Consider the following 13,644-nt stretch of genomic DNA (forward strand, 5'->3'; position numbering starts at 1 on the left):
GCAAGGCCTAAATGGACCAAAAAGCTGCATCTCACACTTAGCTTTCTCCCAAAGAAAAACTGCAAACCAAGCAGAACGAATGAATTCACTTCCAAGTACTGCTTTTAAAAGTTTCAAAATACATTTGCAAGGAAAAAAACTGTTACCTTAATGAATTCACAGTGAGGTACTGTTGTTTTATTAACACAAAATTACCATCTTATGCACATGAAGTTACTACCTACTGATTCTGGCTACATACCTGAAATGGGATGCAAAGACTTGAACAGAACATGTCCGATTTGCACCCACATTTTACTGAAGCACACAAAGCTCAGTATAGGGTCCTGGATGGCATATACCTCCCAAGCTAGCTAAGAAATATGAAGTCATTATCAAAGAACCATTTTAAGCCACATGGATACATGCCTCTCCAGCCAATCAACCCCCTAGTTCTCATTCCCTTCTTCCAAATCCCTTCCTTAAAATATCAATCCAGGCAGCAATGCCCTGGGAAAGCATCTGCCAGATCCACCCACAGACTATCCACCAGGCTGGCTCTGGGAAGTTATTTGAAAAATTGCTAAATTAACATCTTTATTACTGCTTTAAAATCTGTTTTAAATTGACCCAGAAAAGCTGCACTCACATGGTTTTAGATAACGTAGCCAGAATGCACCATAACTCTGGAGGGAAATTTATAGCAGTCTGCTCAAGTCTTAAAATTCAGTATATCTTCTTCCAGAAGAGGTATATGTAACATATGTCTTCCTCTGGAAAAAAGTTCCCTGAAAATGTAATGATTTTTTTTTTTTTTAACCATTAGCTGTCCCAAAGAGACTCCAAGAAGGACCCTGACAGTTTTTCTTCTCAAATGCTTCAAGCATCATTCACCTATGACCACCTTCCCAGCACGGTCCTTCATATCAGTACAAACATGTTCATCAAAACCGCTCCTCAGTAACACTCAGGTATCTTATGGCAGGTGAAGTTACAAGACTGATAGTCAACACTATGCTAGTGCCATAGAAGTGCTATCAGAGTGAAAGGGAAGGTAACGCCACACACACTCAAGATGATGAAGCAAAGCACTGGATCCTGATACTCTCATGCCATGAAATTTACAGGCTAGGAAAACATTTAAAACTCTGTGAAAGTCAATTAAGATATATTCAGTTATATCTGCAAACAGATTCTGCAACATTTGAATATATCTCCCACAATCCTCCTCACTGTACACTTTAAAAAATAGACAAAAGCAGACAGTAAGTTCATTGTCGCTCAACTCTAATAGGGAGGAGCTTAGTTGATAAATGGTAAAAGCATAGCAAAGCGTATCTTGTGGTTTAGGTCGATTTGTGGGTCAAAGGCTTATTGATATCCTTCTTATTGCTTACTATGGAAGACATAGTGGCATAGTTTAATGCAGCTATTTACATCTCTAAGAAAAACAAGCAGCTTAAATCTGATAGCCTTGGGCATGAAAATCTATTACCACACTTGCAACTCTTAAGCCACCCCTTAGTGGACAAGTGTTTCTAATATTTTATCCTTTTTCAAACAAGATGAAAAAAGACCATGTATCTCTCGATACAGGTACAAATATAAAACAGATACAGCTAAGACATAACTGTGACCTCTGGGCTATCCTTACCATTGTTGTCCGTGGCCAGGAAGAGATCCTAAATCCAAAGACCTGACAGAAATTGCTGAATGCTTTTGGCATCTTTTCAAGATTAAAAACCAAATCCTTCCCTTCCTTACACAAATCCTTCCCTGAAAGTGATGCTTGTTCCATCACTATTCTCCTCTGACAAATGTAAATAGCTAATTGCATAGGTTCACTAACAGTGCAAACACAAAGAGAGAAGGATAAACAAGGGAAAACAATTCTGGCATAAAAGCAAACAGTTAGGAAGCAATTAAGAGCAGACATCACTGAGATGTAGTAAACACAACTTTCACCCTGAACAATGCCTTTTCTCTTATGATGGCGAGGGTTTTTTTCATTCCAATCTAATGCTCCTATACTGAGAAAGAAGTATCTAAGAACATTTCAAAGTGTCTATCGCTAACTTCAACAATTATATGTACCCCAAAGTAGGATATTATTGGAAACTTTTTTTTTTCCAAATGTAATTCTACGTTCAGACACTATATAGCCCAAACAGGCCTGTACAGCTCTGTTACTGCAAGACAGACTCGTTCCTTCTGAAATAAAAGCCAGAAAAGCAGCATCAACTCAGCTTCACGGCTCTCTACCTCCAGCCCTCCTGACAAGGTGGCAGCACACACGCATTGCTGGCCACAATTTATTTCCATTTCACTGTACCCAAATTTGATCATCTGCCTTTTGAACACGTACACCAGTTGACCACGACAAACCATCATTTCATCAAACTCTTCAAGAAAGAGCAAGGTCACATACAGGGAAATGGCAAGAACTGAACTACCTAAACAGGTAGTAACGCACACATAAAGCTGAAGGAAGTTTGAAGGTGACACAGCTAAGCCTACTGGACTGCCAGTTTGCACAGAAGGAAGAAGCCTCCTTCCTGTCTTTTGCCATGTCCAGAGACATTCCGACTGCTTCTATTATTTGACATCATCCTTCATGTCACTACACAATGACATTAAGTAACTGAACTAGCAAAAATCTAACCCTACCAAAATGAATTAATAATTTTATGCTAGTTTAGCTTCTTAATAAGGATGAGAAATGCCTCAGTAAGCTTAATCTCACCAGCAAACTATGCCCTAACAAAGTATTTTTGGGTCTTCAGGGAAGATAAATGTGGAGGGAAGCAGCGTAACAAGCACTACAAAAAGGTCTTTTTCAAAGGAATTGAAAAAATGAATTGTACCACAGGCAGCACACGGGGCAACATGAACACCTCAGTATAAGCTTGATGTGGCTTCTGGAAGCTTTCTGTCCCTTGGTGCTTCCTTTCTTGAAAGCAAAGCCAGCTATGGTACAATTCTTTGGACAGCAGGCATTTCAAAACCGGAATTAAGCACAGAGTTAATACTGCAAGTGAAGTGAGGTGCCTTGACATTAAACACAAAATTCAGGTAAAAGCGTATATTTCTATGGCAAATAATTCAATGAATCATAGAATCATTTAAGTTGGAAAAGACCCTTTAGATCATTGAATCCAACAATTAACCTGAGACTACTGCAAAAGCTATAAGCAGCTTCAGAAAAATACAGTTTACTTTCTATGAAGTTCACCGTCCAAGTCAATTCCATATGAACTCTACCTCTAAGGAATCCTTTTGCTTTCCTCAAAACTACTGTTACTATGACTTAAAAAAAAAAAAAAAACAACAAAAAAACAACTAATCAACTTTAAAAAGCTGGTAGTAACTTTGCTTATGAGTAAATTGGAGAAAGAACTGCAAACTCAAAAGACTCTTCATTGGTAGTACTCTTGCAAAAAAAAAAAAAAAAAAGGAACAAAAACAAGAAGAAACTGAACACACCACCAATGGTGCTGGTCAGACAATGGATTTTGCTGTAAGTTAACACATTCACTGTTCTAGGAACACTGCCTGTGCAGTATACAGTAATCAAAATAAAGCTGAGGAAAACCAGTACATAAAGACAAAGGGAGAAAATCTTAATGTTCAACATGCATGTAATTCCCATTTCTAACAGCTTGCAAATGCCTACACATTGATTTTCGATGATGAAAATTCCAGTTCAGAAGTGCCTAACAGTCTTCTATGGAAGTCCTCAATAAAGAAGAGATAAATACCACATCTCTAACTTTTAACTACAGAAGGAGCACTTGCGAAGCACTGGATTGCTCTCCAGACTAAGCTGAAAAACACTGCCAACTGTAGAAACCTCTTTTATTTGTTAAGGAGCAGCAACTCAACATGTAGGAAAACAACAAATAGCTATGATGTTCTTTAAGAGCATAAGCAGCCTGGGAAATGAGGGAGGCTACAACACTTGCCAATCTGGAAACAAACACACTAGCTCTGATTTTGATATTATTATGTAAGAAAGGCAAGGAAAACAAAAGTAATGTCCCATTGCACTTTCTGCACATACATATACACAAACAAACAATGATTTTAATTGAATCCAGGCACATGACCCAAAGAAGCTGCTAAGCTCTGCCATGCTATATAACATAACAGAAAGAAGAGTGCATCTTTCCCCTCGATCTGGTTTACAAGTTCACTTGGCATTGACTCAAACACATGCAACCCAAACAACAGCTACTCGCCTTCACCCTTACTTGCTGTTTCCATCAGTTCCTGGTCTTTCAAAGCCTCATCAGTTATGACTGCTTACAGGAATCTGATTTTTCAGAACACAATACACTGGAACCTTCTGAGAGGGATTCGCTCAGACATGGATAGTTTGTTTAAAAAAAATAATTTCACAACTTCAATAATAAAACTGAATCTTTTTCTTTTAAAAATAAATGGTGTTCATCTAGCTGCTTCTTTATGTAAGTTTTGCCAGCGTAGGATCACACAGGCATGTTACCATATGGCACGCCTACCAGAACTATCTTTAATTTTTTTTCCTTGGAGACGTAAGCTAAAGTACCTGCAACTATGCTGTAATTTCCTTTTAGAGAAACTTAGCAAGCTCGATTTTTTGGGAACTTGAAATATTCTCTAGTCCAATTCTCTTTTTTATACTTTTTGTTTAAAGATTCAGGATAATCTACTCGGCCACTGGGGAGGTTTATAAAGTCTTTCCAGAAAGGAAGCAACAGATCAGAAAGATAAAATAGCAACACTGAAAGTAACGATTCCTGTCAAAACTGAGTGGTATTAATTCAGTGACTTGTCTCACAAGACAGTCCTTTTATAATGTTACCCATAACGAGAGAAAACAATAGTTTGCCTTCATTTTATTTTCTCCCCCCTTGTAGCTTTCTGTGTCACCAGCCCTAGCAACAGAGAAGAATAGCAATGGGTTTGTCAGGGGACAAGGGCTGTGCAATGGGCACATGAGGTGGGCCCCAAGCACCCTGTGTCTTCCAAGCACAATTGCCCTGTTATTTGACAACAGGCAAGTCTGCAAGCAGAACATAGCTTTTGATATTGTACTTGAGTGTCAAACTGACAAACTACAGCTGAGTTCCTGACAATAAACCTGTGTGACAGGTTCACTGCAATTTGGAAAATGTTTGTAGGCTAAGTGCACAAGAACAATCTTCTGCCACATCTTTATCACGAGTTCCAAATTGTGAGTCAGTTCACAAAAAGACAACAGTATCACTGAGAGAAAACAGTATGGACAAACCATCAACTCAGATACCTCCATACCAAGGAAACTCTTGGTGAAAAAAAGAGGGTGAAAAAGTACTGTGAAAAACCATGTAACAAGCACTGTGAAAATGTAGGGGGGTTGCAGCTCAAAATATAAATTTGTACTATTTAATCTGTGAAAGTGTAAAGATATCCAGCCATTATCTTTAAATAACTCTATCAAGTTAACATAACATTCAAGTTTGACAAAAAGTGACGATAAGTTTCTGAATACTGAAATAAAAGCAACAAAACAACATAAAAAATCACCAAAGCTACTGGCCAGTAACATAGAAAGTTTCCCTGGTCTCCCTGAGTCCCACCAGGCATATTTTTATTTTTTTTTAAAGGCATTTCTAGACTGCAGATGAGCAGATTAGGTGCCGTCTGCAACGCTGCCAACAACAGCTGAGACAGCTTTGCCAACATTTCTAGCTTTGCCATGCAGTAACTTCAGTTTCCATTTCTATATTTCATCCAGCAGGACCACTTGAAACAACAGAGGTGAGTGTTTGCTTTCCTAAGTTTCAGAAGGGTCTGGAAAAAGAAATCAGCATCTCATTATTGCCTGTGACAGAAGGTGGAGGGTTTCATGCTTTTCCATTACCAATTACCCAAATGCCACAAAGAGGGAGTCTCTCTTAATTTGCAAACCAGGCTCCCAGGACACCACGATGCTCAAAATCCTGTCCCCCCTTCACCACTGCAGCAGCTGAGAATTATGAAGGAGGGGGACAGCTGGTCTTCTCATTAGGAGCACCGTGCCTGAATCCACAGACAGCCATTCGTACCCACTTCCCATTTGCAGCTTCCACCCTGCAGCTAATAGGTGTCTTTCAAAAACCTTTCCTGGGGTAAGGCAGCACAAGACAGGCAAGCTGGTTTAATACAGCAGAGTTAAAAGATAAACGCAACAGAGATTTAGAAGGAAGCCAGTGTCACTGTTATTTGTCTCCATGAGAACACAACTTACTAGAATACTCCAGCTCCCAAGATAAAGTATCTTCTCTAAAAGCAGGCTACGTATACATCTGTTGGTTATCAATATAAGCCTTTAACAACTGTCAGATATTATGGCAACAGTCCCACTAACTGCTCACACGTAACTCTGTGATGAACGCTCAGCGGGGCGAAGGCCTTAATGGAGCTTGGCTCTGCACGGGCACCATTTTCAGCTGCTTGGATTTCCCTTCTTTCCCTAGAGCACATCTTCACTTTAATTAATAGGTCACTGAACCGGTTTATGTTAATTGTCAGAAGTATCTCATCTTTGTTCCCGAGGGGAGGGACTAAAGTTCATTCAGTTGTTGTCTACAAACCAAAACTGAAAAACGTTAAGGTTTTGTATGCACCTAAACTACCACCAGTTCCTAAGGGAGCCTTTTTACGCTGCGGTAAACAATCACCTTCTCATTAGCAACGTGCATCCTGCCAGCTATCCCCTCGCCAGTTTGTCCCAGATCACCGTCAGTCGTCTGTCCAACCATTACCTGAACCCGAACTTTTTAAACGCAGTGCTCACCGAAGCTGTGTCAACGCCACCCAGTTTTAACCTAGCTACCGCAGACAGCGTAACGGGGAGCAACTTCGGCCCACAGCGCCCTTGCCGATTTCAACGAGCCTCTAGCAGAGCGGTGTTTTTCCCCAGAAGGCTGCCCTCCCTTTGGGAGCGATGCCGCCTCTTTGGGCAGCACTAGCCGGGAAGGCCTTCCGCGACCGCAAACTAAAAAGCCTCGCGTGGGTTCACTCCTGCATGGACTTACTCGCCCTGCGTAGCTGCTGTTTTAAATTCGTGTCCCCGCTACCCACAGCGAACTGCCGCCCTCCAAACGCCCTCACGGCGCAGAGGCGCCGGGCAGCCGTTAACTCCCGGCTCCCGCCGCCGAGGAGGGCGGCCGCTCCCGCCGCTGGTGCGCCCAGGGTCCCGCCGGGGGAACCGGGGCACAAAGGGAGAGAGCGGAGCAGGGCGCTGCTCTGCCGCCACAGCGGGACGGAGAGCGGCGAGGTGCGGAAAGGGACGCCATACCGGCGGGGAGCGGCCGCCCCGATTCCTCAGACCGGCGGGCGGCGGCCGCGTCCCCTCAGCAGGGCTGCCCTGCCCAGCGGGGCGGAACGGGGGAAAGGAGGAGGAAGAGAGCCTTCTTCCTCCTCAGGCAGGAGAGCTAGCCAGAGAACGGGTAACCTCCTCCCCGCAGGCCACCGCGACCCCTCCGCGGTTACTCACAACAAGAAGCTCATGGCGACGGCGGCGGAGCGGGACCGGCGGCTGCCTGGGCTCGGCGCGGCTCGGCTCCCAATGGCAGCGGCGGCGCAGGGCTGGCGTGTGCGGGGAGAGCGCCGCGGGGCGGGGACAGGGCCCGCCGCCTCCCGCGGCCCGCCCGGCCGCCATCGCCCCCAGCGCGCCCCGCGGCCCGCGTCGCCCCTCCCCGCATCGCCCTTCACGGACGTATGTTATCGGGCACAGCTCTTCGCTTGAAGGTTCTCCGTCAGATGTGTGCGCGTCCCCTCCGCCTTAAAGACCTCCTGTCCCGGTCCCTCAGACAGCTTCGTCTTCCTTTCAAACTAGCATCCTGTTGTCGTCGTCCCCAAATACCCGCTTCTCCTCGTCAGGCATCCCCATCTGCCCCCTGCGGCAGCGGCCTCTGCCCCAGGGGCAGCACAGAGCACCCCGGAGGAATTTCCCCCAGCCCTGGGTGTCCCAAAGGGAACAGAGAGCAGGGCACGGCCTCCAGACACACACTGTCCTGGAGTCGACCTCAGTGCTACTCTGGGACACAATGTCCCAGCTGTCCCTTGGTGATACTCCTTGGGCACTGGCATTACAGAAATTCCTTAGACAGCCTTTAGGTAGTCCTGGCAGTGAAAACCCTGTGGTTTGCTACCAAACATGACAGGAGAATCATGAGAAATGCCTGAGCAATAATGCAATCTAGAATCATCTTCTTTGGAAAACTTTTGGAAAAGATCATTAATTCCAACCACTAACTTCACACTGTCAAGCCCACCACTAAACCATGTCCCTCAGCACCTCAGCTATACAGCTTTTCGATACTTCCAGGGATGGAGAGTCTACCACTTCTCTAGACAGCCTGTGCCAGTGTCTAACCCTCCAATATAAACCTCCCCTGGCATAAGCTGAGGCCGTTTCCTCTTGTCCTATCCCTCATTACTCAGGAGAAGAAACGGACACCTACCTCGCCACAACCTTAGTTATAGAGAGTGACAAGGTCTCTGAGCCTCCTCCAGGCTAAACACCTCCCAGCTCATTGTAAGACTTGTTTTCTAGACCTTTCACCAGCTTTATTGCGTGGCTCTGGACATTCTTCAGCACCTCAATGTCTTTCTTGAAGTGAGAACCCCAAAACTGAACACAGTATATTCATCCCTCTTCTACCAGTGGAGCAAGCCTGAGAGGTACAGTTCAACTCATTTAGCGTGTCACATCAGGGACTAAAACCACATTACAATTTCATTATTTATGCCATCTGAGATTCCTTGAGCACTCAGTCTTCATTTTCCAGGTGCACGACAAAGGGATTCATGTACCCAACCCACAGATAACCACTGTGGCCATAAAAAGAATAGAGATCTTAACTGGCATTTCTGCCCTCCTCATTCAACATATCTGACTTTAAGTACATGTGTCAAAATGGCTTTCAGTATCTTCACACAAATGTTTGTGAGCAAGTTCAACTCAGCTGGTTAGGGCGAGCAGTGAGTTAAGAAAGGACACACCTCAGAAGTGAAGATACAGGCAGCTGCCAACTGTTGAGGTAAAAAAAAGCGCTTTTTTTCTTACAAACCCTTGACAGGTCCTTCACCTAATCTCCACTAGCAACAATCTCACCATGCATGAGCGTGGTTAAAAACTGTGTGTCCTCCCTTTTGGGGAAATAAGATGTGCAGCATAGAGCATCATTTCAGACAAGTACAATCACATCTTAGCTGGCAATATTTATCCCACAGGGTGCTGTTCCCAGACAAGAGGGCCGTTCTGTGAAGCGCAAACCAAAGGTGCGCAGTACCTTGCAAAAGATGACTGACAGCTCATTTGACACCAGATAAGAGCTGCCATTCATGTTTTTGGGGTCTGGGGACCATTCTCTGGGGATCTCTACCTCCCATTCCTAAACCAGGACCAATGCCCTTAATATTGGTCTTTGTCTGGGTCGCTTTATATGTTCCAGGGGAAACAAAGATAGACAGCAGAATCCTGAATGCTTCAAAATAAAATATATTCAAGTGAAATAAGGACCACACATTCCACTGTAGACTTAACCACATCCAAGCACCACTTCTTTATGGCAGCAATTACAATCCCAGGGTGTAATTCCATGTGAAAATCTATCTCTGCTTTGGTAAGAAGCCTGCTGGATTTCAGAGAGGGGTCAGGACAGTCAGCATGACTCCCAGAGATTCCCTCCTGCCCCAAAGGGATTATGCAAGCCCTGGCAACCCCGCCAAGCTCATGCTGCTGCAGGTCGGTCGGAAGAAGACTTTCAGGTTAATTAGCAGGCAAATTCAGTACATCAGAATATGCTACAGTCCCACACAGCATTTCTTTTCTGAATGGCACATAAGGGGTTTCAGCTATAATGCCTTATGTCTGCTTCTCTCATGTTTTTAAATGCTGAAACTGCATTTTTTATGTTTCTGTCTCTGTCCTTCAGACCAAGTCAGAATGCCAGGTCAGTGCATTTCTAAGTAAATTAAAATTACATCACTCTTTGTAAGATGCTTTTAAAATCAACTGCTTTACTGGGCAGTGAGGGTGTAATTAAAAAGCATTTCATGACGTTTGCAATTTTGCTTTTGGCTGCATGCGCAGGAGCAGGCATGAAATGGGTCTTGGGGCACTTTTTAACAGATGCTGCTAGACTGAGTTGGCCACGTAAATCCAAGTAAAAAAAAAATTGCTGATGTTTCTGGTGCATTCCATGCTGGATCACGAATAACCTCCATTCTCTGTTGCCACCCATACACTTCCTTCTACCCACAGAATGTTTTATTTTAGCGGCAAGTTAAAATTAAACGTCTGCAGCAGTCGGTAGAAAATACTTGTCCTGGGTGGCTGTCAGGAGAAGTGGTTATGTAATGTGTACATTTTATGCCTAATATTGGTCTATTTGGGATGGCATCACAAGGGTCACATCAAGCGCTCGCTTCAGACACTGCCGATAGATGGGACTGGCAGCGTGCTGCAGTCTTACATAAGAGTTGAACTGCTCGGTTGCTCCAGGAAAGGCACAGCGACGCACCCGTGGCCTCACATCTGTCAGTTCTGTTTAGCTGCTATGCCGTAGAGCTTAAAGAATTACTCTGAAAGGGCCCTCAAGCTGACTAAGTGCTTTGGTCCTGAAGGGAAGTTTCCAGCTCGGTACACACAGCTGAAAAAAAAAAAAAGTTCAACAGTTAACATCACAAAACTTAATATGTATGTTATCAGCAATACAAAGAAACTACATTTTGTTTTGAAAGACAAATAATGCAGTATTTAACTACCAAGCACTGTAAACATTCTCCTCACATTCTAGATTAAGCCAAGAGCAGCTATCAATTTTTTTAATTGGACACTTGTTTGTTCATTACAGTAAGGGATTTGATTTGTGAATAACTGACGCATTTAAGTATCAGATCCAACTTGTGGTATGGACTTGTAATTGTCCTCTACAAAATAAAAATGCAATGCATGAGGAAATTACAGGAACTGTGAGGTTATTACACAGCAGTCCTAAGAGTCACCATCACTCTAGGGCTGGCATAGTGCAACTCAGCAGCCTGATTATTGCTGGACTGTAGCAAACTGCCTGAACACGTTCCTGTGCAACCTGAGCAAGGTGAACCTGCTTTAGTAGGAAGCTGGACCAGATGATCTCTAGAGGTGCCTTCCAACCTGCACAATCTGGGATTCCATGAAGAGCAATAAATTCATCCCTCTGTCGCCCTCAGCCTGGTTACAGTGCTCAGATGTGTTAGTCCTGCTACAACGTTCAGGCGCTTCAGTAATGTTTCAGAAATAAATTATTTGCATAGGATCTGCTCCACAAATCTCATGTTTATGGTGTGGACGTGGACTGTTGGGGGGGTTAATGCTACCTCTATTTCTCCATGCAAACCATGCTCTCCTGTTTCCCAGAGGTGGTGAGCTTGCTCAGGCTAAGCACGCTGTCTCCTGCTGAATGCAAGGTTGCAGATGAACAATTGTATAATAGGCTAATCTGTGCCAGCAAATGGTAGCACCCCATGGCTCAAGTAACTTAAAGCTAGATTAATAATTTTGGAAAATATGATGACAGAAGGCCAATTTCTCTTGATAACAGATTACACAGAGTGGTAAGTAATTTCCTATTATAAGCATTTTAGTATCAGCTCAAAAGATTTTTCTTTTCCTCTGATCAAACTATAGTTGATATTAATTATTCTAAACAATAACCTGTTTAGCGTTAGGTGTTGAAAAGGGCATCTTCCAAGGCAAATAAATCTAACATCTTGGTCAACAGCAGCATGGAGATGCATCTCCTGAGGTTTTTTATTTTTACTTCCAGCAACAGATTCCCACTCGTAAGCAGACTTCCTTCAACACCAGTTCTGTTAAGTGAATAAAGGCAAATTCTACTGTCCTAGGAATATGCTTTTTTCCCCTGATGGTGGCTGCAGAGGCTTTGACTCCTCACATTTGCTAAGGAAGCTCTAAGATTCCTGGAAAACTTCAGTGCCCTAGAAAATGGTGCCCTCTAAAGGTAACTTGCACATGCTGAGAAGCTACTAGACAAACAGCAGCGGGATATTTTAAGTAAATACATTGAAGGAAAAAATGGGTGAAAGATGTGCATGTCTTAAAAGAGATTCTTGCCCCCTGCTTGGTTCACAAGAGGAATGTGCATAACATTCCCGTGCTCTGTAAGATTCACAAATCCGCCTATCCAATTAAAGCATGAAAGCTAATCCAGATAAAGACAAGTGTTCAAGATGAATTCCTATAGTTATCTTAATTTCACGCTCCTGTAAAATTGGCCTGCTTACATACAGGAGGTCTTGAAAAGAAACCTGATGTGTACACTATGAAATACTGGAATGTGAACCACTTCAGCACTGAGGTCAACATTCCTTTGAAAATGTGTGCAATATGTGATCTACGCTGAAAATTCCACAGAGTGCTGTTGTCAAGAGACCTTGCTATTATCAAGGTAACAGTATGTCATATGAAAGTTTGTTGCAAGAAATAGTTTATAAAAGCAAATGCCAGCAGCAAGACGACATAAAATAGCTTGTCAACATTTTCAACACAGAGGTAAGAAACATTCAAGGCTTCCAAGAAATCATTGGGTTGGCTGTACAACAAGCTGAAAGACTTCTGTTGAAAAACCCAATATGGTGTTTTGAATGACAGTTTGCAATGGCTTGAGATTGCAACTCTTATTTGGTGATCCCAAGACTAGAACTAGAGGATGCATGACAGAAGAGGAAAATCTTCCCTGTTGTGGCTGTCACCGTCTTCCCGACGCTGAGGTCCACATGCCTGGAATGTCCTCTTTCTGAACATGTGCTCGGATACCTGCCTACATCCCCTGGATCTAAGGCTCCACATTCTCCCTTGGCTTCTTCCACTGTTGGAGGGCTTATTTTTTTTTGCTTTGGCTTGTCTTTGTCTCTTCCTGCTCATTTTGTGTCATGCAAAGATTTTTCTTTTGGGTTCAGCATAATCTACCTTCCCCACGTGTGTACTTACAGGAAGCCATTGCTGGCTCTTCTTCCCTTATTCCTCTTAGATGCATCAATAGGAGGAATCCAGACGACCTGAATGGCATATGCTCCTTGCAGACACGTTCAGCCAGTAGTGCCTCTGGTATGTAAGACTGTCAAGGTAGGATGGGAGTGAGGGGGAAAAAATCATCTCTCCTATAAAGTCTGCAGGGAAGGGGCGTAAAAAATTGTGATCCTCGAGTCTGACTTAAAACTTTACATTGCAAATATACTGTAGGTGGGGTTTTTTCCTCCCAGTTCGATTTAAAAAAAAGTAGAAACGTTAGTGATGACAGAAGCACTGAATAAGCGTAAGCCGGTAATTACTTGTCATGAATCGCTGAACCACGCTTCTCTGTCCACCTCTGTCAGTTCACGAGCATTTCACCCACAACTCCCTTCCCGCTGGCCCCGAACGCCTTCTGCTCGGCACTGCGGGCCCGCAGACCACCCGGCTGTTCCCCCGTCCCGTCCTGTCCTTCCACGCCTGGAGCCCAGACGGCGAGTGGGTAGCGGCCATCCGCCACGCGGCGGGCGCCGGGAGGCCTCGACGCGCCCAGCCCCAAGGGCCCGCTCGGGCCGCCGAGGAACGGGCCGCACGGCAGCCGCTTCCCCTGGCGCACACGCGGCGCTCCGCCCGGCCCG

General features: G+C 44.1%; 1 protein-coding gene and 1 long non-coding RNA gene across 2 annotated transcripts in view; both read right to left on the reverse strand.

Annotated features, from left to right (window-relative positions):
- The window catches only part of MOB1B (MOB kinase activator 1B), a 42,020-nt gene extending 34,313 nt beyond the window's left edge, over window positions 1–7,707 (reverse strand). The window contains exon 1 of the mRNA XM_061992888.1: window positions 7,481–7,707. Coding sequence (XP_061848872.1) covers window positions 7,481–7,494 — 14 coding nt within the window. The 5' untranslated portion in view covers window positions 7,495–7,707. The remainder of the gene's footprint in view (window positions 1–7,480) is intronic.
- A 1,767-nt stretch (window positions 7,708–9,474) lies between these two features.
- LOC133625175 (uncharacterized) lies at window positions 9,475–13,613 on the reverse strand. Its single transcript, XR_009818480.1, has 2 exons — window positions 12,986–13,613; window positions 9,475–10,643 (listed from the first exon to the last, which is right to left on the reverse strand). It is a non-coding gene; the product is annotated as an uncharacterized LOC133625175 (long non-coding RNA).
- Window positions 13,614–13,644: the final 31 nt, after the last annotated feature.

This window comes from Colius striatus, chromosome 3 (assembly GCF_028858725.1).
Source record: "Colius striatus isolate bColStr4 chromosome 3, bColStr4.1.hap1, whole genome shotgun sequence".
NCBI lineage: Eukaryota > Metazoa > Chordata > Aves > Coliiformes > Coliidae > Colius > Colius striatus.